Source organism: Glycine max, chromosome 7 (genome assembly GCF_000004515.6).
Source record: "Glycine max cultivar Williams 82 chromosome 7, Glycine_max_v4.0, whole genome shotgun sequence".
NCBI lineage: Eukaryota > Viridiplantae > Streptophyta > Magnoliopsida > Fabales > Fabaceae > Glycine > Glycine max.
The window spans coordinates 19,128,705-19,155,328 of NC_038243.2; the positions used below are offsets into that span (position 1 = coordinate 19,128,705).

The following is a 26,624-nucleotide window of genomic DNA, read 5'->3' on the forward strand; positions in this document are numbered from 1 at the left end:
TTTAATATTTATGACTTGCAAATATAAAAAGAAAAGATTAAAATATTCAAAAAATACTAATAACTGTTAAATATGAATTATTTTTATAACAAAATTGTATTGAAAATACCTTTAAAGATATTTAATTAGCAATTATTTTTTGCTGCCACTCGAATCAGTGTGGCAAGAATTTGAACGAGGGAGTCCTAATCTAATGAGAAGAAAGAGGACGATAAAGGGTAATCCTGTGTTTCAACTCGTAGTCCTGAGATGGACGAAGAAGAAGATGAACGAGAAAGTAAAAAAAAAATGTAGAATTTGCCGACAATATGATCATAACATAAACAATTCTCTTAACATATCTCTATTTTAAATTTTTTCTTAACCAAGTGTAATTGTTTAAGTATTTTATTAACGATGTAATATAATGTTCTTTTATAAATAATTGGTTAAACAAAAGGTCTTCTCATTTTTAATTAAATCTAATAACATAAACAAACTAATTATATTTAGTAATATAATTGATTATATTAAAAATAATTATATTAAAAATTTCAGATTTTAAATAAAAATATTCATCTAAAAAATATGATAAGTAAATTAAATAATAAAAAAAAAATAATTATATTTAATAATATTATTTTCTTTAAAAAAACTAAAAAACAAAATTATAAAATTTAATTTAATAAATAAGTAATTTTAAAACTAATTAAAAAATTATATAATATAATATTTATATTTTATAATATTTTAAATTAAAAAAAAACATAAAGGAGAGAGAAAGTCTCAAATAGTATATATTAAAAATTAGAGTGTAAAGTAGTAGTGTAGATTAAAAAAATAAAACAGGAATGAGAAGGTGTATTTAAGAAAAAAAATCTATCAGTATTCGTCAAGATATTTAAATTTAATTTTATTCTAAAAATTCACAAAATAGGATAAACTGTATCGAAAAACAAAATTGGATAAACAAAACCGAAAAAAAAAATGAAAAAATTACTAAAACTAAATCTATTCATATTTAACAAAAACTCCTTTAAAATCGGTGCGACATGGTAATCTCCAATATCACCCCATTATCTATTTTAATTTTCATCAAAATTTCTCTATTTTATAAATTCCATGATATATGATATTATTTCCACAGTGTTTTGTCTTTTAGGTTGAAAAAACAGTGATTGCCACACGTTGTTGCCTTTCAAGTTAACGAGGAAAAGAACGTAGACGTCGTGCCAAAGTTTCATGTAATGGAAATTCTGTTTGAGAAACTGATGATGGAAGTTCTTTCATGGCTTCCAGTGAAATCTCTTGTTCGATTCACGTGCGCGAGCAAGTGGTTTCAGTCATTGATCTCCGATTCAAGTTTCGTGAAACTGCACCTTCAAAGATCACCCAAAAGCGAGGACTTTCTATTGATTTGCTCAGTCGACGACACTCTGAATCGTTTCTTCATTCTTTCATGTCCTGCCATTCCTTTAGTATCAGACGACCCACTGTCCCTTATTGCCGATGATCATAGCCTCGGATTGGAGCTGAATGACACGTACGAGATTGCCGGAGCCTGCAATGGCTTAAGGTCTGTTTGTTTGGCGAACGTAACAACTACGAGGTGGCCAAGTTTCTCGTTTGGAACCCTGCCACTAGAAAAACATTTGAAGACGCACAATGTGTTTTAGCCCTTCCTGGAATAGATCACGCTGCTGGCACCTTTGGCTTTGGCTACGAGGTGGTCGTATCAATAGTTTCCACTCTTAACAATGATGGTTCGCTCAAATTGTGTGAGGTGAAAGTTTGCAACATAAATGGCCATAATTGTTGGAGAAACATTCAAAGTTTCCACGCTGATCCCACTTCAATACCAGGTTGTGGAGTGTATCTAAATAGCACTCTTAATTGGATGGCATTAGCATTTCCTCATAATTCGTATGATATTACATTTGATGAATTGGTGATTGTTTCACTTGATCTTAGGAACGAGACATACACACAATTGTTGCTGCCTCTCTTGATGGGGTTTACTTACATGATTTTTACTCTGATGGAGATGATGAGGATTTCATCTCCGATCAATGTTTTGGGGTATTGAAGGACTGTTTGAGCCTTTTTCTTCACAGTCGCAAGACAAAACATTTAGCGATATGGCAAATGAAGGAGTTTGGGAATCAAAATTCTTGGACTCTGTCGCAGAGCATTGCTATTCAGGATCTAGAAATTGATTGCATGCCATGTCATGACTTACTGCCATTGATCATGTATGAGGAATTGAGGATGGCGGTGTCCTCATGATCGACACTACATATTATCGATTGCGAGCAATTATTTATGATGAGAGAGAGAATACATTAAAACACGGTAAAATCTCCTGCAACACACGAAGGATCTATACGAATTATGTTCAAAGCTTGGTTACGCCCAGAAGACTGTAGGTGTTCTACTGTTGCAATTTGTTTTAACTTTTAATCAATTTGTGTTTTATCCGTTGATAAATAAATATAAATAATGGATAAAATTTCTCAATGATTTTGTAGTGCCCTTGTTTTGTTGTGTAGTTTTATTATCCACTGGCTAGTACAAAAACACCATCTTGCATGCATGCTTGGATGGGCGCTGGCAACATTAATTTTATAAACTTATTTATAGTTAAAATTAATTTTAAAGTGATATGATTTATATTTAAATATTTTTATTATAAAATTAAGAGTAAAAAACTCAGTTAATTCTGGACGTACACAATCAATTTTAAACTCTTTTAATGCAAAAATTTTCGCAAAATCAATTCTATTACGTAAAACTCAACAAAAAGCTATTGTCACTACTACAATAATGATCTTTTAAGTCGGTTATTTAAGACCTTTTATGACGGTTTTGAACCGTCTTATAAGTCAGTGTCGTAATATCACAATATACTTACAACGACGGTTTTTGAACCATTGTAAAAACTAACGTTTTCTAAGACGGTTATTAAATAATCGTCCTAGAATGTAGTAGATATAAGGCGGTTCACGTACTAAACCCGACATAATATGTTGTAGTCAACATGCAAATTCTAAGACGATTCTAAAAGAATCGTCGTAGTATGTCTTAGAAATTAAGACGGTTATCAAAATAACCGTCTTAGATTAGCGTTTTTGCTATTAAATTTCTATGACAGTTATTTCCACAACTGCCTTAGTTTCGTAGACATACTACGACGGTTTTAAAAGAACCGTCTTAGATAGGTTTTTTTTTTGTGATTGCTGGTAGCTGCTACCCCCACCACTTCCAGTTCTCCATTCCCTCTGTAGCATTGCAGCAACAACATTTTTAGACAACAATAAATAGAACAAGTTGATAATTTTTTTTACAAGCTAATGCATGATAAGTTAACCTTCACAAAGATCAGATAAACCAAGAAAAGAAAACAAACATTGTATCTCCTGTACCGTGCCTCATTATTTCCCAAATGTTTCTTGATAAAAAAATCTGTCAAGAAACCAGCAAGTCCATCCAAGAGTCACTCTGCAAATTCCAAAGCATTCACCAAATTTATCAGCCTAACACTTTTTAGAATAAAAAAAAAGATTCAATTAACCCATACACTAAATGCAGTATTTTTCAGAATGAAACATTCAATTAGCCACATTAAAATTGCTACAACACATGCATAGCACATAAACATACTATATTATCAAATTGAAAGTCCCTATTTCCACAAGGCAATATAATTACATTTTCCCTCCTAGATTTTTTTATAGATCTAACTACAACCTTTTTAGTATCAGGCAAAGCTTCTATTAGCTTCATACTCTTTTATTGAGCAAGTAAATAGCACTAACACACCTCTAAAAGGAAATATCAAAACTAAGCGAGCATAAAAAAAAAGGATCCAAACTACCAAACCAAAATACCCCAAAAATACCGAAACACGAAAGATCGATGAACCTACCAACCATTAGTAACTGAACATCATAACAATCGGATCAAGACTAACCAACCAATCACTCATTTAGTCATTTGTAGGAACCATAACAAAGAGAGTAGCAAACATTATTTTCCAAAGGCAAACTAAAATAATGCCTTTCTACTTTATGCAGATGCAGATAAGATAGATCTAATTTCTTATCAATGATACGTAGTTGAAACAAACAATAGTGAAAGACAAAAAAAATAAGCCAAGAACAAAAAAATTTATAATAAAAAAATTTATATTGTGATAGAATGTTAGTTTTAGAGTTTAATAGTTTTTTAGTCTTAAGTATTTTAGGATTTTTTTAGTTTCTAAACTTTTTTATTGATCAACTCCCCTTAACATTTAACAGAAGGTACTATTTCTTTTGTAGTAATTATACTCTTAACTTACACAGATGAACTAGTGATAATGTGATTAATTAAGTGTACTATACATACATAAAATAATGGTGGTACTACATAAAGTCAAGCAGTATTTAAAGGAGCAAAGGAGCAATGGACACTGTGAGCATCGAGATTTACCCCCCAAATAAAAACTCAGAACAAACAGACAAAGTACTCAGGCTCTTATTTTTTACTCCAAGGGTCTCCATTGAATATTATATGTAACAGCCCTATCAGATCGTAGGTCTGGAACTAGGCCACATTCGATCTTGTGAATTAAATAATGGCCAAGGGAGATTATAATATTGCGTCCAAGATTGGAATAGAAACATCATATATATTGTTTATAGAATCAAAAAGTGCGTGCAAGATTAAAAGACAGATTTCTTACAAATGGATATCTAATTAATGTATTCAAGGTACATTAATTTAAGCAATAGATTTTCATGAATAAATTAATGGATTGATCTAGATTTTATACTACATTCGGAATACTTTATTTCAAAACCAAAATCTTATAGTGGAGTGCAGAGGCCACTATAATCTAACTATATAAATGATTATATGTAACAAATATGTTATATTTTTAATTACAAGGAAAATGACCTATGTCTACGGACGTCTTTTTCTCACAGACATACATTAGTGTAGGTAAATCTCAAAAATATTTCTACCTACACTTGACTAATGTAGGTAAAACTCATCAGCTTGTACCAATCATTATTTGGTGTAGGTAAATTCATTAAAATTAAAAAAAGACTTCTACCTACAACTATATTGCATAGGTAAAACTCCAAAAAAACTTATGCCTATGGTTGATTAGTGTAGGTAAAACTCAAAAGGATTACTACTTACAAAGTGTAGACAAAAGTCTAAAAACCTTATATCTACAACTACGTGATGAAGAAAAAATTTCATAAAACTTGTGCCTATAGTTAGTTGGTGTAGGTATAACCTCAAAGTCTTATACCTACTATTGTTGGTATAGATATAACTCTTTAAGACTGTTTGAATTTAAATATTAGTCTCATTTTTTTTAGTAAATACTTAATCTCAAAAAATAACCATTCAATTTAAATTAAATTTTAGTTAATAATTGTTAAAAATTTTAAGGATAAAATATATTAGTCTTATATCATCTTCATTCATTTCACGCACGCAAGATCCAAAGGTGCTAAATTAATTTCTTTCAATTTTCCTTCATTTACTCTCTCTTTCTCAGTTTCTTAGTCATCACCATCGCAGCAGCAAGATGTGGAACCAACCATTCATCGGCGCCGTCGTCGTCACCCTCCGCCCAATCAGCGTCTTCTTCGCCACCACCGACAGTGGATTGGCTCTCTACATCGTCCTCATTTTTGTTCACTTTATAAGTGTGTCTTTTTTAACCTAATTTATTTTGATTCCATTCCTTTCTTCCTCTTTAGTTTTTCTCTGATTTCTCTTCGTGTTGATTTTGCTTGCAATTGCTGCGTTGTGCCCCATCAATATGTACGCAATTTTCCACTTCACTCGCCCTTTCCCCCTTCACTGAAGATCAATCATTGGAAGCTTTTTAGCTTTAGGTTCACGTTGTTATTGTGAATTAATGAAGTTAAAGGAACTTGGGACATTGTTTGTTTTATTGTTAGTGTGATAAGATGCATAATGATACTATGAAATGACCTTAGTGTAGGGAAGGCTACCACTGTAGTTGCTGAAACTTGAAATTACTATGTAAACATTGGTAACATTAGTAATCTAGGTGTTACAGATTTGGGAATGACCTCTTATTTTTTCTGGTCTTGTGTTGTTGGAGGATTTGATTTCATTAGCACTACAAGAAAAATGACTACTCCTATTATATAAATAAAATTTAATTGCAATAAAAATTCCTGTTATCATATAAATAGAGATATGCAGAGACAACACACAAGATGTTTCAGAGAAGCCTTTAAGCTTTCAAATGCTATATAACCTTGACAGAGTGCACAAGCTTTTAGCTTTTATTTACATAACCTTGATAGAAGGAAGAGGACAGAGTATGTTCCAACTGTATTTCAAGATTCAATGGTGATCGCCTAGTAAATGTGAGCTACATTCAAATTGGGAAATATCTATTGGTTATAATGATGAAAGGAAAAACTCTAAACAAGATCCTTTATTGTTAGTTTCATATCTACTGTGTGTGTCTATATGTATTCGATTGTTAGTAAGAAGTTGTTCTAAATATATTAATGTTGAACAAGATGCACAAGGTGGTCTCACAGGAAGAGAAATTCTAATGGAATTCTTCTAGGATTGTTCTTGTTCTTTAATTAGGCCATTATGTTGTTTTATGACTTTGGTTTCAGATTGGCAAGACTCTTGTGAGGATGTTACTATACTGCTTTCTATTTTTTTTAATAGCAAGGAAGAAATGACTAAAGAAGAAGACATTAAGATCCTTAAATCCAGGTTTTTCTCACCTTATCCATCACATGTTTTTTTTGTCTCTTTTAAGACCCATTTCTAATTTAATTTTATTTCTATTTTCTGTCAACATAGCATAGTTGTTGATTGGCAATTTCCTGAGGAATTTATCTATTTTCTTTTGTCGTATGCTCTGTATCTTCTCATTGGCACCTACAGATCTGTATTCTGAAAGTGAACATTATCATGTCTTATGCTTACGATTGATTTATTATGGCTTATTTTTGTCTACATTATCTCTAACTTGCCTTGTAAAATGTCTTTCTTCAGATTTTCTATACTCTAAAATGTAAGTTTTTCTTAGATGGATAATTTGGTGTTAGTCGATAGAGTTGTGATCAATCTGAAACTGCTTCATATTTGATATTATTTTTCATTAGAACTTTTGGTAGACATAAAATTGAGTCAAATCAAATATAAATATTTGTTGTAAACTTTCAATAACATGGGTGGTCTTTTTGAGGCTATAACTGGTTATGGTCTTGGTGGGTCTTCTATGGCTTTGTTTGGAAGAGTTGGTGGAGGTATCTATACTAAGGCTGCTGATGTTGGTGCTGATCTTGTCGGAAAGGTTGAAAGAAAAATCCCCGAAGATGATCCAAGAAATCCAGCTGTAAGAAATATAATCCTGAAACTAGGCCCCCTTATTTGGTTGACCCAAAAAAGAGAAGGCAGTATGACAGTGCTGGATTTGAGGTCCATTTCTTATTGTCCTTTCCGTGTTTTCTCTCCTTTTTCTGTTTTTCATTTTCAACTCTTCCTACAGTGTGAAAACAAAAATATGGTTTTTGACATAGAAGAAAGATAATATTATTGGGCTGGCCAAAGTAGCTAACAGATAAGAAATGCATTGCGTGACTAGTTTGTTGTGTTTCTTATGGGGAGCATGTTTTAGCATCTTAATTTTTTGGTGATCTATAACCAAACCTGCCAGATTGTCTTATGTTCTTAACTTTTACATCTAAGGAGAGAGGAATTAAATCATTCATATTGCCTGCCTGCAACTTGGAATTCAAGTAAATTGCATATCTGCAGTTATTATATTTATTTAACCAAAATTGGTTTCATGCATGCTAATTGGGAAATTTTGGTCATTTATTTCAGTGCTGACTTCCTTTACATAAGTGCTAGTTTTTAGTTTTCCTATCTTGATTTCTTTTGGTAGATTATTATCTTTGCCTTCAATCCATACATTCATCTTCATTGATATGGCTTGCCAATTCTCAGAGAATTTAAGTTTCATCAGTATTCTTCTCCTTTTATGGGTGTAAATGGCTCGATTTATGTATCATTATCTGTATATATATCTCTTGAAAGCTTTTTGACGTTTTCATTCACATTCTTCATGATATAGTTCTATTTGAAATGCAACAATCTTTAAGATGTTCTACCTATACTTATCAGGCCCTTGATGCGGATAGCATGGACATGGAAATTGATTTATCTAATCTTGGGACTGTGAACACAATGTTTACAGCTTTATTCAGGTGTGCATTTTATTGCATGACTATTTGTTTTCAAAATTATTTTGCTTTGTTTCTGATTCTATTTTGTTACAGCAAAATGGGTGTCCCTATCAAGACTACCATTTCAGCTAATGTTCTTGAAGAAGCTCTGAATGGAACAGTTACAATCAGACCCCTTCCAATTGTTCTACTTTGAACAAGATGCAAATAGAGGCTATGGTTTAGCATTGCAGGTAATCTTCTTTGTTCTAGTGCCTCTACAGAATCTACACTTACTCCTTCCTCCCCTCGTGACTTTTTGGTTTAATGGATGAGAGTATAAATCTTGTGATACCAACTCTAGTTAGAAATATTACCCTTGATTCTGTTGAGAGTTCATATCTAGTGTTTTTTTCAACTGTGGATTAAGCCTTTGGCATTGTGGTAGACTGTTACTTGTGTTTCTCATCTGGATAAAACATCAAAGTTGGCCATGGATTATGTAAAGTGATGCTAAGCTCAAAAGTCACAGACATAACAGACATAATTATTTGTAGGAATAATGTTAAGATACACCACATGAATTGTTCTTAAGCTACTTGTAATTGATTTGTAGATTGCAAAAACTGCAACTAGTTATTTATTGATGTAACACTTATGCAATCTCATTGGAGTGTATATTTATATTTAACTGATATTGTAACTATCTTTCTATACAGGAAGATAGTGAGAAGACTGGCAAGGTGACATCTGCAGGAATGTATTTCTTACATTTTCAAGTGTATAGAATGGATTCGACGGTGAATGCGGTATGAAAATTATGTTCATTAGGTTTCTTTTTCCTTTGGTGCTGTATGTTTGGGAAGTGGTGGTTACTGTTAGTGCTATGTGCAGTTAGCAATGGCCAAGGATCCTGAAGGGGCCTTCTTTAAAAGGTTGGAAGGTCTTCAGCCTTGTGAAGTCTCGGAACTAAAGCCTGGCACTCATATATTTGCTGTTTATGGTCTGAATAATTTATCTTATATTGTTCTTTTTCCAGTTTAGGCTATTTTTATGTAAAACTATTTTAAGTTACATTACATATACTGATTCAAGTTAATATTGTTTAGGAGATAACTTCTTTAAGTCTGCTAGCTATATGATTGAGGCAGTATGTGCAAAATCATATGAAGATACCACCCAAAAACTGAAGGACATTGAAGCTCAAATTTTAAGAAAGAGGAATGAGCTACGCCAATTTGAAGCAGAATATAGAAAGGTTATTATTCTCTTAAGTAATCAGCTCTCAGGATGCATCATCTGTGATCAAGTATGCAAAAAGCCATAAGAAGCCAACAACCACCATCAAATTTCAACGAACATTTGTTGGAATAAAGCCAGCACCAGTTGTTACCATTTACTTTTCAAGAGGTCCTTCAGCAAGCTATCATGGGTCTTGAAGCCTGACATAATGGCACCTAGCTCTAATGTTCTTGCTGCTTATGTTCCTACAGAAGTAGTAGCAACAATTGGCAACAATGTGATGTTATCTAGTGGCTACAATTTGCTGTCTGGAACATCCATGGCATGCCCTCATGCTTCTGGTGTTGCTGCTCTTTTGAAAGCTGCACACACTAAATGGAGTGCTGCTGCTATAAGGTCTGCACTAGTAACCACAGCTAGTCCTCTTGATAATACACAAAATCCAATTAGGGACTATGGTTACCCTTCTCAATATGCTTCCCCTCTTGCCATTGGAGCTGGTCAAATTGACCCCAACAAAGCATTTTTTGTTATATTATTATGCTTTCAATTCTCTAATACCTGAGTTTTTTCCTTCATGAAAACAATTGAAATTGGAGAAATAATAGTTGTGAAACATGCTTTAAACATTAGAGTTATTACCTGTTCTATCAAACTCGACTCAGATTGGCTTGGGAATCAATCAACTAATCAATTTAAATCACTAAATGAATCAACCATGTCATAAATCCAATGTGATCCCATTTGATTCTACAGGTTCAGAGGTTGAGCCAGTGACTTGTTGACTCAGCAGATTATGCACTTGGGATAATTATAAATGGGATGGACAATTTTTCAACCTGATTAAAAAAATATATTTTTTTAAAAATATTACAAGTTATAGGTAAATCATGTCTTAAAACATGATTTTAGAACTACAATTTTATTAGAAATGATTTCTAGTCAAACATCATGTACCAACTTTGTTTGAGGAGCATTGGTCTTGTTATGCATTCGAGCCCAAGGACAAAATTTTGTATTTGTTAGATTCGATACATGATAAATTCTCAACTAGCAAGAGGTAATAAATCTATTAGAACCTAATTCTTTATTCCCCCCTGCAGGTTTATGTCAACAAAAGTCGGAAGGAGTTGATAGGCCGCAATGGTCCACATTTAGTCATGTTAACTACTCAGGTTCTCTTTCATCCACATTTGGTAGCAAGGTGAGTAATAATTGTGATGACTCTGTTTTGGATACTAGTGAATTAGAAAAGGTTTCGTTGGAAGCTACGGTACTAATAGTCATCCTAATAAAAGCTATAAAACACTTAGTTACTTCTTGAAGTTGAATTTATAACTGTCAATAAGTTTAGTTTCTAACATTCCAAGGTTGTCATTTACATTTCTCATCTCTTTTCCATTTTCTCCTTCTTCCCTATTTATCTTCTGTCAAAGACACCCTTATTCTTAAAATTGTTACCTTTTTATAAATTATTGAATGTTGATGAATTCAATGTGTATTTTCTCTTTTAAATTTATAGGTTCTAAATTTAAAATTTAAGCACCCTGCCTATATATGGTTTGATACTTAGGTTCCCTGCTGATTATAAAAAAAAATCATTATTGTTGTTTTTAACTACTAAGGCTACTCACTGTAAGGTCGATTCTAGAAGAAACATGCTACTCACTGTGTCATGCAATGCAGAAGACATGTTGCTTCCACGTGGTAATTTTACATTTTCTGGTAAGTAATTAATTAGAATGAGAAATGAGTCCAGTTTAGATAAATTGCTTTTGTTTAATTTTATCTTTTCTGTTTAACTATTTTTCTTCTCATACAAATGTTTCCTAATTGATATATATATATATATAATTCATTGTTAGAAAAAAAGAAAAAAGTCAAGTGGTAAACTTATTTTTTAAAATTAAATGTAATCATCAGGTGTTCTCATAACAATTGTAATGTTAAACTAATCTAAACATTCACATGTTATTTAATAATAATATAGGCTTATTTTATTATTTTTTGAACAATACAGATTGGACTCAAATCTTGACACTCACTCTTTCTCTATGAATTGTTAGATACTTGCTGTGAAGAAACTAGACAAGAGAGTTTCTAATCACCAAAAAAATGATGAGTTTCTCGAATTGATAAACAGTATTGACAGAATCCGGCATCCAAATATTGTTGAGCTTATTGGGTACTGTGCATAGCATGGCCAAAGGCTTCTTATTTATGAGTATTGCAGTAATGGGTCGTTGCAGGATGCACTCCATTCAGATGATGAATTCAAAACAAGATTGTCATGGAATAGTAGGTACAAGTAAACTGACTTTTACCTACAGCAGACCGTAGGTACAAGTAAACTGACTTTTACCTACAGTTAGAGATTATAGGTATAAATTAATATTTTTTACCTACACATTTGAAATAGTAGGTGTTACCTATAATGATAGTTAAATTTGACTGTAGGTAAAAATATATCCGTAGGTAAAGCCTATAGTGACAGACTATTAGTTGTCACTGTATACCCTCTCAAAGTTGACGCAAAAAAGTCTGTAGGACAAAGTCCTTTATACATCTACCTACGGATTTTGGACTTCTAGTGATAGATTTTGACTGTAGGTAAAAGTCATTTTCCTTGTAGATATATTTTTAAAAAATTAAAATTATAATCAAAATAATTTTTTAATTGACCGTGTATAAATTTTATGCTAACGGTATATAATCATTAAATTTGTTAATAAATTATTGTCTTTGTTACACAATGTAATTACTAGTTGAATAAAATTTCAAAAAAGATATTTATGATATAAATAATTCTTAAAATACAAAACACAGTTTTTAGATAAGAAATAAAAATAATAATATAAATCTCAAAATTTGTTAATAAATTATTGTCTTTGCTACACAATGTAATTACTAGTTGAATAAAATTTCAAAAAATATATCTCTGATATAAATAATTCTTAAAATACAAAACACATTTTTCAGACAAAAAATAAAAATAATAATATAAATCTCAAAATTTGAAGAGTGTGGAATAGACCCATAGATGACATATGAGCCATCTTTGCAGAGAATGTGGAATCAAACAAATAAAACAAAATCCACTTTGGCTTGGGAGTCGCAACTCTTTAATTAAAACCAACTCTGAACAAGAGTGAAGAATGTGTGATTGAATATTTATTTATTTACTGTCACTCTACCTGCAACACACCTCACCATAAACCTCAATCACTTTGATCATCTAATCAAATGTCAGCTCTCCTTCACTACCCTTCCCCATACATTAAACAATATTCCTTTCCTATATGCTACCACTCTATTCAAACTATTAGATATATATAGATATTATGATCTTATTAATCATTGTTCTAAAAAATTAAAAATGATATAATGAGAGGGTTTGTGTAATAATATAGTATTTTTTAATAAAATTATTTCACTATTAATTAGTTGAATCAGTATATTTTAGGACTGATATTAAAAAAAATACAAAATTTGTTAGCTTTGTATGTATATAGGGTGAGATATTAGTTATTGTGGACCTTTCTTTTCTGATCCATAGGGAGAATAAAAGGCAATGGCACAAAGGAGAATTCAAAAGAAATTATTGGAAATGAAATAACTAAGAGCAAAGGTACACATACCATATTTCTCAATGCTGTCAAAAATACCCACAAAATAAAGACTTTAAAATTATTATTTGGAATTTTAATTTCAACGAAGTTAAAAGCAAATTTACACATACCATATTTCTCAATGCTGTGGAAAAGCTTCAATGTATCATTTTTTTACTGTATTCACCTGACAAAAAGGAACTCATATAAGATATGGATAGAAGTGCCAAGATTCCCAAGATAAATTATGGGCACAAGAAGCATCATAAACAACAAATGCAAGTAAAGCAAAACCCAAAAAATTGTCTAAAAAATGCAGCACTAGTACATTAAAAGTTAAAAGGCAGTAAGGTGGTGCATGCAATTCAGATCTAGAATTGTAAATCATGTTCCTGAGTTGGAACACTACTAGAAAATAGTACATTAAAAGTTAAAATGCTGTTAAAGTGGCCACCACTAGCAAGAGCCAAATCATAGATCAGCAGAATTTCAAAATTAATCATGCAAAAACCACATTATTTCTTGATGCAGAAATAAATATATAAAAAAAGTACACACTTGAAAATTGAGCTTTCGCTATATAAATTCATGTGTAGCACGGTTTGGACATATTTCTATAACATTGAGCTAAATAAATACCCATTAATTTACCATGTAGTGGCAAAAAACTCAAAATTCAGATGTCAAAACTTGGGAGAATTTATTTTGAGTACATTGTATGCCATATTGAACATAATATGAATGATCTCAGATGGTCAACAAGGATGTTCTTCTCAGAAAACATGCACATTTAATCATACAAAGGAAACAAATAGCATCAATAAGCATTGGCACACACACCTGCAACATAAGATTGACAGGACCTTCATTTGCAGTATATGGGAATTCTCCTATCCCACACTCAAAGAGATAAAGAGATAAAAGTGTAAATAGTCAGCAGACCCCATTCTACAGCACAGAAAAAGGGGTCAACCTCTCAACCTTTTTCCACACCGAACACTATCACAACTTCCTGTTAGGTCTGCACCATGAATAAAAAAATTTCAATGGCACAAACAATTGTGCCAAATATTTTGGGGCAGAAAAGGGAACCAGCTTCTTCAAATTTCAAAGGCTAAACGTTTCAAAGTTTTAATAATGAAAAGATCATAAAAAGTTAAATTTAGAGAAAATAACGAGAGAGAATAGAGTAGATCTCACCTTTTATTCAAGCTCTCGACCTCTTCATCGGTGACTTGAAACCCATACACTACCTTCCTCATCCCATCCGACGGCTGAAATTCCACAATAACAACAAAAAAAACCACAGATAATGAAAAATAAAAATTACCCAAAGAAGAAACAAAAGAAAAATAGAAAAAGTAGACTGTATCTGGTGAGAACGAACGACGAAGGAAGGAGGAGCTGAGGAATCAGAAATGGGAGCTTCAGGCCACGTAAGCAAATCTGCACTTGAAGTGTGTGGCTTCCTCACCGGATTGCTTCTCTCCATATCCTTTCAGGCCACGTAAGCAGATTTGCAGTTGAAGTGTGGGGGCGTCGGCGGGTCCGTCGCTGACTACGACGGGGCTGGAAGTGACGGGGGAGTCGGAGGGAGACACGGGGGCGGGAGGAGAATCGGTAGGGGAGTTTGAAGGAGAGGAAGCGGTGGGGCCAAAGGAGGAGGAGGAGGAAGGAGGAGAAGAGGCCAGAGCGATTTTTGAAACGGGAGCGGGAGCGGGTGGAGGAGGGGTGGTGGTGGTGGGTGGGGGAGCGGAGGAGGTGGTTGGAGGATAGGCTTTGGGCGCGGTAGCCTGTGGTGGGGACGGCGACGAAGAGGAGCCTATGGTGGGAAAGTGGCAAGGGAAGAGAAGGTGAGAGGGAGAGGATCGTGATTCGAAGCCTTTCAAGAGAGATTCGAGCTTCGAAGGTTCTAGAAATCGCGAACCCTAATTGCTTCGAAGGTGAAGAGTGTAGGTTACTGAGTTGGGCTTTGTGTTGCCTTAATTAAACTAAGACGGGCCTACCTAATACCCGTCGTTAACTTATTAACTTTAATTACAAAATTGTCACTATCTTACATTCTAAGACAGTTCTTTTTAACCGCCTTAGAATGTGTGACGTAAAAAATATTATTTTTACTCCAAATTACAAAATTTGCCACCGCCTCCTCTTTTAAGACGGTCCTTTAGAATCGTCTTAGAAACAACGTCGTAAATAATAGTTTTTCTAGTAGTGTGTGGTATTAAACAAATTTGAAACCAAAAAAATGTATATCATTCACTATGATCCACTCAAATCTAATATATTCTTTCGTGTTTTTAATATCAACTAATCCAAGAATTAATTTTGTTTGGAATGATATACATGAGATCAAAAGTTCAAAAATTAGGTTCGTACAACTAGCATCCTGTTTGATCATGCAAATAATTATGAGTTTTCAATTAACATATTAGCTCCTAGTTTACGAGTAGTTATAGGCTGATTACCCTTATTGTAATCATCATTACCATTAACCTCGTACGATGAATTAGAAAACAGAAAACAGCAAACAACACTAACAGCTTCAGATTTTAGTTGATTAAAAATGAAAATGGGGTCAACTATAGGAATAACCAAACAATTCATATACAATGTTGATGTCCTGTTATATATCTTATACACAAAGTCATGCAAAATTATCTCCTCATCCTATGACTTTACAAAAATTTGTGTCTATGTGACCACTGAAGAACCTTCTTTCACTCATGACTGCAGGCAATATCTGTCAAGAAACACCTTTTAACAGCTGTTGTAGTGCAAGTTTCCTGCCATCCCTGACCTTCCTAGTAATTCTCAACCTGTGATGTATATATATTTAGATAGATAGTTATTATGAAGCTAGTCCTAAATGTTTCTTCAAAGGCACAATATAGTATTAATAGATTTACTCACGGTATCTACAATGTTCTCGCCAACTTTAACTCCTCCAATCATATAAATGGATTCCTTGACAACTACAACAGCATAATACCCCCTAGGATGATTCATTGGTTCCCCTTATCGTCCATGCCCCAAGACGGGGATCAAACACTTCAATACTTGGAACCATTTTGTCACCATCAAAGCCACCAAGTGCATACCTATGCAATGCAAGAATTTTAAGTGAAACATGTCTCAGTAAGCACAAAAAATTTCGAAACAAGGGTTAGATTAAATCTATGGTTAGAATAGCAGTACTTTATCTATGGAATTTTACCGTTTATGGTGGCATGATCTAGTCCAAAATGATTCAAAGATAAGTTGAGCATCTTCCAAACACATAAATGGATAACAACCAAGTTTAGATTTATAAAATTTACTGATTATTCCCTCCATTCTTTTCAAAATTATCTTGTGTACAGATTGTTTGGGATTTGGGCAGAATATTTTGGAACAACAACATTAAGTTGGCATGGTCAAGATTAACACATTGCAAAACACTCACAGTATACTCGAGCAAGATCAATTGCTCCTTCATCAATGAAAATAAAATGCAATTATGGAGACAAAAGACGTTGAGCTCACAATTTTTCATTTAGAACAACTAATGAATGGCAGCCTCGCTTTACATTCATGTTTGGTATTTTGGTCCAAGAATGATCCCTTGGATCAAATCTTTCAGCAGACCTGCAGTTATGTAGAAGTGTCATTCACATTGGTACAAATAAAAAATAACACCCTATTATATAAAAAAAAAAAAAAAAATCATAGTCTAGATCTGCCATATTTGCATGAAAAGTTTCAACTAATGATATAAATAAATTGAACCATTCAGTTAAAAAATTGAACCAAAATCAAGTTATAAATATTACCTTAAGTAATCATTTCCATCAAATCCGCCAGTGGCATAGATTGCACCATTGAGTTCCACTGCAGCAAGAACAAATCTCTGGAAATATAAAGAGCATTCAAGTAACAAGATAAATAGTTTTTATGCTTTTCAAAGAAATTATCTAAATGATTACATAATTTATTCTGCCATGTGAGAAAGAAAAGACTTAGGTCATCTTAGAAGTGACAAATACATTGAAGGTATAAGGCCGGTAACAATACCTGATGCAAACATACATACTAAATCATGATATAAGCTACCCTAAAGGCCTAAACAATTTTAAAGTTAGCTCTTTTAAAAAATAACTGACAAAATTAATAAACTTTAAATGGATAAGATGTTGTGAAATATTAATTCCAATTGACATCTTAAGGCGCTTAAGCCTAAAAAATCACATAATTTCTTGTGTCATTTTGCATTTACCCATAATTATACCTCTCAATTCTCAGTCAAGACATGAAATATTCATCATTTGATTGTCCCATTTTACCTTCTCTAGCATTGAGCGTGTAGGGATCCACCACCCATTATCTAAATCAAGCATCTCAATATCTGAGGCAAATACTGCAACGACAGTGTCACCACCTCAATGGAATCCTAACATCGCACCACGCTCTATTGCCTCGGTGCCCATGGCCACGTGAGCTGGCTATGCACTAGGCGCTAACCCTTTGACTATCTGAGGCAAATACTGCAATGACAGTGTCACCACTTGCACCACTTGTTTGTAGCTGCGAGACATGGTGGAAAGCTTTGATACCAATTGATAGAATTGAGAAAACTACACCACAAAAGCTAGTTGATCCGAATGCCATATAAAGCCTACACTAGAATCATATACTTCCAATGTGGGACTCAAGTCCCACAACTTGCAATCGGATCATAATATAACCCCCCAAAAATTGAATCTCACTATATTTAAATTGTTGGATTCGACTTGTTTTATTGGTTTCATTCTCCCACTACAATGCTGCAGTAGAAGTGCAGAACCAAAACCTTTTCAATTAAAAAGGGAATTTCAAATCTGTGAAGAGATTGTAACGAGTAAAAACAAGCATTGGTTCTGTACTACAATGCTGCAGCTACTGTTTGAAGTCCCCAAACAGGTTTATAGATTTTTGTTAAGTAATTATCCTCATATGTAATTTTTAACTTCAGCTACTGTTTGTAACGAGTAAAAGGAAATTCTCACATGCTTGGTCAATTTCTATGATAATCTTATACATTTTAATGCATTCCAGCAATATGCTTACAGATGTTTGGGATGGAGAAACAATTGAAAAACATGATAAATTTCAGATAGAATCTACAACATAGAAAAGTGTAGCAGCTTCTGCTCCAGGTAGCAATTCCTCTCTGTCTGTATTTTCTTGAAATTTGTCAATTCTATGACCTCTTGCACCAACTAAAAATACACTAAAATTTAGTTGCTCACAAAATAAATTAACATATCGCATTTAATGCTTTCCATCAAACATCCTAAACCACCTGAGCTATGTTATGTTGATACTCAAATGGGGGATTAGAACTCTCTTCCATCCTATCTAAACCATCCAATGCCTCCATAACCCTTTTCTGTGTTATTAAATCCAGGAGTATCATTGGCATTGTTTCCCAAAGATAAATCTTGACTTTAACTGTCGAGTGTTAATTCCTTCAGTTTCATAAATACGCTGTTCTGCTCATCCTTGTTTACTTCCTTTTCAACTTCATTAGAATCTGATGACCAGATGTATCCGTCTAAAGAAAAATCATTTTCAATCCAATCTGATCTTGTAATTAAGTGAGTAGAATGCACTGTCTCTAAATCAAGCATTTTAGATGTTTTACCTATCCTCAAAGATTCATTTGATGCAAGAGGTCATGATACAGTAATCCACCTCTGTGTATTCTGCGAGGCAGAATTACAAGAGGCAATTGCTCCAGCTGATAGTAAGGAAATAAGTTTGCCTGTTTGTGCATGGTCTAGCTCAAACCAAAAATGATTATGAGTGTAGTAGTTGTCTGCAATTACTTCTTTGAATTTATCTTCAGGAAGTGGGTGGCACTGAAGTCGAACACAAATTTGCACCTTAAATATTTTAAAAAAAAGTATGCAAGAAGGCCTTTTCATGAATCATGATGACAATTGTCTTGAATAGAACCATATCAATTATAGTCTACGAGTTGGTGATTTACCTGTGCGGGATACTGTGTTCTCTCTGAACCATCTGTAGTCGATAGGGATCTATATACATTCTACCACTGCTAGCTGCCTCAAAAATTCAATGAAGTTTCCTATCAGTATAATTGAACTGAACCAGAGGCAACCCTAGATCAATATTCTTCATATAAGAGAAGTGCGTAGCTGGTAAACCTGTTCAAAACAGATAAAAGTTCCCATGAGCTAGAGATTACAATCCTCATCTTCACTCACAGTACTGATTATCATATGTAAATAATACAAAATTTAAGCACTGAGTTCCTGAGAAGATAGAAGTGTTCCCAAGTTACAGAGTAGAGACTTCTGATGAGCATGTGGTGTGTGACTCAAAATCACAATTGGCACAAGTGAGAAGGCTTTAAAGTGGTGCTGTCATAACTGTTTTCAGTTATTATAACTGAATTGGTTTTGGCACCAAAGTATAGCCTTTGTTCCTAGGACTAGCTTTTAGAGTGAATATATACTCTTGATCATGTAATACACAGAGAGAGTTTTTTAGGCTGCAAAAACAGAGGAGTTGCAGGAAATTTTGAGAATTCTTAAAGGAGGTAGTGAGCTAGGTGATTGAGAGAAGTTTTGAAAAGAGAAACCAAGAGAGATCAAAGCTAGCTGTTGCTTGTATTGGACTTGTAATTTCCTGATCAATGTGATGATGAGGAGCTACACTTTCCCGTGGATGTAGGCACATTGCCGAACCACATAAATCTTTGGGTCTTGCTCTGCTGTGCTTGTTTTCTGTTTTTTCTGGTTTTTTGATCTTGTGCAGGTTTAAAAGTAGCAGAACTTATACAAAGAACCAACAAGTGGCACCGTCTGTGGGGAGATCAAGATCAAGAAAGATGGGAACAACAAAGTACGATATTGAGAAGTTTTCAGGGGAAAATGACTTCGGGTTATGGAGAATCAAGATGGAAGCAATCTTGATTCAACATAGCTGTGCAAAAGCTCTTAAAGGAGAAGAAAGGATGTCTGAATCTCTAAGCTCAAAGGAGAAATCAGAGATGATTGATAGAGCCAGAAGTACAATCATTATATGCCTTGGAGATAAAGCTTTAAGAGAAAAGACACCAGCCTCAATGTGGTTGAAACTAGAGTCATTGTATATGACAAAGTCCCTTGCAAATCGGCTATGCTTGAAGCAACAACTGTACACCTTCAAGATGACAGAGTAAAGAACAGCTACTGAACAATTGGCTGATTTCAACAAGATTCTTGATGATTTGGAAAATATTGAAGTAAAGCTTGAAGAGGAGGATAAAACTCTCTTGCTTCTGAATTCCTTACCAAAATCTTTTGAACATTTCAAGGATGCAATTCTTTATGGCAAAGATCAAGACATTAACCTAGAAGAAGTCCAGACCTCAATAAGGACCAAGGAGATGCAAAAACAACAAGACTCCAAATCTGAGGATAATGGTGAAAGCCTGAATATTTCAAGGGGAAGGAGTGAAAAGAAGGGAACAAGAGGAAAGAAGTCCAGATCAAGGTCAAGGGATTCAAAGAATGGCCAAAAAACAAAGTTCAAATGCTTTAATTGTCACAAAACTGGTCATTTCAAGAAAGATTGCCCAGACAAGATCAAGAAAGGATCTTTGGACTCTGCTGACATAGTTGAAGCCTCTGAAGGTTATGAGAGTGCAGGTGTTTTAGTAGCTTCTAATACCAAAACACAAACAGAATGAATTATGGATTCTGGATGCTCATATCACAACAGCCTGAGAAAGGACTATTTTAAGACCCTGGAACTGAAACCAGCAGGAGCTGTACTGCTAGGAGACAACTACCCTTGCAAGGTACAAGGCATTGGAACTGTGAGACTAAAGATGTTTGATAACAAAGAGTATTTACTGAAAAATGTAAGGTACATTCCAGAACTCAAAAGAAATCTTATTTCCATAAACATGTTTGATGATCTAGGATATTCAAATAGAATTTTAAATGGTGTTCTTAAGATTTCAAATGGATCTTTAATCATAGCTAAGGGTAACAAGAAAAAAAGTAATGGCTTGTTTATTCTTGAAGGTTCCATGATTATTGGGCATGCATCGGTAGCTAGTAATACATTGATTGATAAAACAAAACTTTGGCATTTGAGATTAGGTCATGTTAGTGAAAGAGGATTACATGAACTTGAGAAATAAAATATGTTAGGTGGTGATAAACTTGAATTTTGTGATCATTGTGTGCTTGGTAAATCACATAGAATAAGCTTTGGCACAAGTATTCATGTTTCATCTAGGCCTTTTGAGTATGTGCGTTCTGATTTATGGGGACCATCTAGAGTGAAAACTCATGGTGGAAGCTCATACTTTCTCACCATCATAGATGATTTCTCAAGAAGAGTATGGCTGTATGTTTTGAAAAATAAGTCAGAATCTTTTCAAAATTCAGAGAATGGCATACTCCTATTGGAAATCAACTTGGTACAAAATTAAAAGTTTTAAGGATTGACAATGGCCTGGAGTTTGTTTCAGAACAGTTCAATGAGTTTTGCAGGAAAATAAGCATCAAAAGGCACAAAACAGTCCCTCACACACCACAACAGAATGGTTTAGTAGAAAGGATGAATATGACCATTTTGGAAAGAGTGAGGTGCATGCTACTAAGCGCAGGACTACCAAAGACCTTTTAGGGAGAAGCTGAAAACACAACAACATATTTGATTAATAGATGCCTTTCATCAGCCTTAGGTTTCAAGACACCAATGGAAGCTTGGAGTGGTGAACCACTTGATTATTCAGGATTAAAGGTGTTTGGATCACTAGCCTTTGCTCATGTTAAACAAGGAAAGCTAGATGCAAGAGTTGTAAAGTGTGTGTTCATTGGCTATCCTAAAGGAGTTAAAGGGTATAAGTTGTGGAAATTGGAACCTGGTGAGACAAGATGCATCATCAGCAGGGATGTAACCTTTGATGAGAGCAAAATGGCAAAGCTAAGTAAGGAGCAGAAGGATAACAACTCAAGTAGTGAGAACACCAATTTTGAGGTGGAGCATTATGAGATTTCAGATCATGACAGTGGAGATGCTATTGATCACACTGATCATGGAGAAGCTGGAGATAATGAAGAGCTGGCTACTCAACATGACTTGTCTAATTATCAATTGGCTAGAGATAGAGAAAAAAGGGTGATAAAGCCTCCAAAGAGGTATGGTCATGCTGATATTATCTGCTATGCCTTGAGTGTTACTGAGGAGATTCAAAATTCAGAACCAAAGACCTGGAGGGAAGCAATTGAAAGTGAAGACAGCCAGTTGTGGCTTCAGGCAATGAATGAAGAAATGGAATCCTTAAGAAAGAACAAGACCTGGATACTTGTGGATCAACCCAAGAAGCATAAGGTTGTTGGATGTAAGTGGATTTTTAAGAAGAAAGGCATTCCAGGAGTAGAAAGGCCTAGATTCAAGGCAGGATTGGTAGCAAAAGGCTTTACACAGGTTGAAGGAATTGATTACAATGAGATTTTTTCACTAGTTGTGAAACATTGCTCAATTAGAATCATACTTGGTCTGGTAAATTAGTATGATTTGGAACTTGAACAGCTGGATGTTAAAATAGCTTTTCTCCATGGAAATCTGAAGGAAACCATTTACATGAACCAGCCTAAAGGTTTTGAAGAAGGGGAGAACAAGGTGTGCTTACTGAAAAAATCCTTGTATGAACTGAAGCAAAGCCCTCGAATGTGGTACCTGAAATTTGATGAGTTCTTGATTAGATATGACTTCATTAGAAACAAATATGACAGTTGTGTATATATCCTGAAAAATGGGAAAGTGAGTGTTCTTTACCTTCTCTTGTATGTGGATGACATCCTTATAGCGAGTGCTAATAAGGAAGAGATTAGGAAACTCAAAGGAAGCTTGAACACAAAATTTGAGATGAAAGATCTAGGGTCAGCTAGAAGATACTCTGAATTGATATTCATAGGGATAAAGCAAAGGGTGAACTATTCCTGTCCCAAAGCAATTACCTCAAGAAAGTGGTGGAAAGGTTTAGGATGCATCAAAGCAAACCTGTCAACACACCACTTGGCCATCATACAAAGCTATCTGTCACTCAAGCACCAGAAACAACTAAAGAAAGGTCTAAAATGAATCAAACACCCTATGCCAGTGGTGTTGGAAGCATAATGTATGAAATGGTTTGCAGCAGACCTGATTTGGCTCATGCTGTAAGTATTATAAACAGATTCATGGGAGATCCTAGTAGTACACACTGGGAAGCTGTGAAGTGGACACTAAGGTATCTAAATGGATCTTTGAAAGCTGGATTAAGGTACAAGAAGACAGCACATAAGGCAGCAATCACAGGCTATACAGATGCAGATTTTGCAGGAAATGTAGATACAAGAAAGTCCTTAACTGGACATGTGTTTACTTTGTTTGGTACAACAATCAGCTGGAAAGCAGATCAACAATCAGTTGTTGCTCTTTCAACTACTGAAGCAGAATACATGGCCCTAGCTGAAGGAGTGATGGAAGCAATCTGGCTTAAAGGCATGGTAAATGAACTTGGAAAAGCACTGTCATGTGTCACAATTCACTGTGACAGTCAAAGTGCCATCCACTTAGCAAATCACCAAATGTACCATGAGAGGACAAAGCACATAAATGTGAAACTACACTTCATCAAAGATGCGATTGAATCTGAGAAGGTGAAGGTGGAGAAGGTTTCAACAGAAGAAAACTCGGCTGATATGTTCACAAAGTCCTTATCTAGTGTCAAGTTCAAGCACTGCCTGGACTTGATAAATTTTGAAGATGCCTAAAGCAGATTGGTAGAAGTGTAGCCTTGAATCACAAGATAGACACTTGCTGATTTGGAGTCAAGGTGGAGATTTGTGGTGTGTGACTCAAAATCACAATTGGCACAAGTGAGAAGGCTTTAAAGTGGTGTTGTCATAACTGTTTTCAGTTATTATAACTGAATTGGTTTTGGCACCAAAGTATAGCCTTTGTTCCTCGAACTAGCTTTTAGAGTGTATATATACTCTTGATCATGTAATACACAGAGAGAGAGTTTTTGAGGCTGCAAAAATAGAGGAGTTGCAGGAAATTCAGAGAGTTCTTAAAGGAGGTAGTGAGCTAGGTGATTGAGAGAGGTTTTGAAAAGAGAAACCAAGAGAGATCAAAGCTAGCTACTACTTGCATTGAACTTGTAATTTCATGATCAATGTGATGATGAGGAGCTGCACTTTCCCATGGATGTAGGCAGATTGCCGAACCACGTAAATCTTTGGGTCTTGCTCTGTTGTGCTTGTTTTTTGTTTTTTCTAGTTTTTTGATCTTGTGCAGGTTTAAGAGTAGCAGAACTTATACAAAGAACCAACAGAACACAATTGCACAAGTACAACACAATGTTCACTTCAAAAAGTTGAGTATCATAAACAGATTTAAATTGTTGTTGTGGTTTCATTGCAATCCTTGACAATGCAGGAAAGTGCAACTAATGCAATCATGGTGAATCAAAATACCTTTATGTTACAGCAGCAATCGCAGTTGCAGACCATTTTTTAGAATCATATTGTCATCTTAATTTTTTTAGATTCATACTAACAGTGTTTCACACTAAACTTTAAAGAAAGGAAAAGAGAAAAGAGAAGAACTAACCAAACAGTTGTTTAGATAGACATTCTTTAATTGTGGCATTCTTACATCTAAAGATGATGCCACCAAGTTGGTTCTCAAATTTCGACCACATGATAAATTTGGAGAGAAAGATTGAGTCACACTGACCTGAGAAGTTTGTGTTTTCTTCCGCGCCCCCACCCTAGCAAGAGAGGAGAAAGGTTAATTCATTTACAATCTATGGCAAAATTAAAGCATAAAGTGAGTTGTCAATATCTTGAAAAGCATCTACAGAGACAAGGAAATCAGGGTTTGGACAATAAAATGGGTTTTCCTTTTAAGTTATTGACAAGATGGAAACTCACAAAGGAACCATTTTTCCAGAACAAAAAAACGATCATGGACCACATTCCAAATTTCCAATTCACAAGAACCGCAAGCAAAACTAGAACAATTCAACAGTACAAACTCTCGTGTTTAGAAACCTTAGCAATGCATCAAAACATCATAGGTGGCATTCACTGTCCGAGGTAGTAGGAACAAGAAAAAAAATAAAAATAAAAAGAGAGACATACTAAAAGCTCAGTTCAAAAATCAAAAATTGATGAAAGGGGTTTATCCGAATAAATCCAAATCACTAAAGCAACATGGAAAATTTCCAATCCAAAACCTTTCATAAAATGGCATTCACAAGAACGGAAGAGAACAACAGAACAAACGCAGTTCAAAGTTTCAAAATTGACGAAATGGGGTTTATCCCAACACCCCCCAAAAATCTAAGAGACATGGAAAATTCAAAACCAAACAAAAAACCTTTCATTGCGGTTATGATCAAGAACTGGGAAGAATATAAAAAAGAAAAAAAAAAGAAGAGGGTGTGCATTTTGAAGCCTACGTTTTTCAGGCATACAAAAAGCGAACGATGCTGAGAGAAACTGAGAAAGTGAGGGAATAACGAAAGATGTTTCGAAAGAGTCGCGAAGACTGAAAGACGGAACAAAGCTTCCAGAGGAAGAGCAACTTATTACAAGTGTTTATGGTTACAAAGCATAATCCCCCACTCTGTTCTTTTCTGTAGGGAAGAAACACAAAACAATGTTATCAAATTCGAGAATTTAGGCACACTTGTGAGAATGTCATAAATTGGATGTGTAGACTAAGTCGTAGATTCTAAGAGTCTACTTTATATAAAAATACTAACAAAACATTTATAAGCCATATACTAATTAAATATTTTAACAATATAAAAATAAAACAGTAAATCATAAAGTTCAAAATATTTAAATAATCAAGTCTAATAATAATACATCACTACTACTTGTAGAGGTTATAGTAGTGGTAGATAATTCTCATTGAAAGTTTGATGTTATTAGACAATAAGAGTTTGATATTATTAAATGCAAGAATTTTGTATTTGAGAATAACACGTTAAATGAAGCCACCTTGAATACTAAACAGACATAAAACAATAAAAAATAACTTGCATTTTGATCTAATTTTTTTAACTTACTAACTCGTTGACTCGGTGGTAAACTCGAGAGTCTACTGAGTTTATAGAGTTTACTCAAAGTCTAATAAAGAAGAGTTTAAGTCAACTCGAAGAGGACAAATAGGCTCGTAAACTCGTAACTATTAGTGAGTTAACTCGAGAGTTTGATAACCATGGTTTAAAGCGAACAAAAAATAAAAGATTTTTTTTAAAGTTGATGTTTCTTCTTTTTATTAATTTTAATCACTTAAAATAAAATTTATTGTTATTATTTTTTTTAATTCTCCTTGGGACACTTGTTTCATGGATATTTTTTTTAATCTCAAAAATACAATAATGGAAAAAATTACCTTCTATTTGCTATGAAATAATAAAATAATTAATTTCAAACATATTTTATTCTTTAGTAAGTTAATCAAGTACAATAAATATTTAATATTGACAAAGAAGGTAAGAAAAAAATTATTCTTATGTTTA

General features: G+C 34.0%; 2 protein-coding genes and 2 pseudogenes across 3 annotated transcripts; 2 read left to right on the top strand and 2 right to left on the bottom strand.

The window, feature by feature from the left end:
- The first annotated feature begins 1,226 nt into the window (after positions 1-1,226).
- On the top strand, positions 1,227-2,265 carry LOC102669898 (uncharacterized). Its single transcript, XM_006584235.1, has 2 exons — positions 1,227-1,574; positions 1,951-2,265. The coding sequence occupies exons 1-2, from the start codon at positions 1,227-1,229 to the stop codon at positions 2,263-2,265; spliced, it is 663 nt and encodes a 220-aa protein (XP_006584298.1).
- A 4,942-nt stretch (positions 2,266-7,207) lies between these two features.
- On the top strand, positions 7,208-12,126 carry LOC100795555 (chaperone protein dnaJ 15-like; annotated as a pseudogene). The gene is made up of 10 exons (XR_005892423.1): positions 7,208-7,333; positions 7,366-7,458; positions 8,167-8,249; positions 8,322-8,461; positions 8,927-9,016; positions 9,102-9,210; positions 9,317-9,845; positions 10,553-10,653; positions 11,075-11,174; positions 11,516-12,126. The product of XR_005892423.1 is annotated as a chaperone protein dnaJ 15-like (transcript).
- Positions 12,127-14,484: 2,358 nt separating this feature from the next.
- On the bottom strand, positions 14,485-15,664 carry LOC106799259 (pectinesterase inhibitor 10-like). The gene is made up of 2 exons (XM_014777452.1): positions 15,526-15,664; positions 14,485-14,879 (listed from the first exon to the last, which is right to left on the bottom strand). Exons 1-2 carry the CDS (start codon positions 15,662-15,664, stop codon positions 14,485-14,487), a joined length of 534 nt encoding a protein of 177 aa, XP_014632938.1.
- Positions 15,645-25,792, bottom strand: LOC106799260 (kelch-like protein 12; annotated as a pseudogene).
- Between the last annotated feature and the right edge of the window lie 832 nt (positions 25,793-26,624).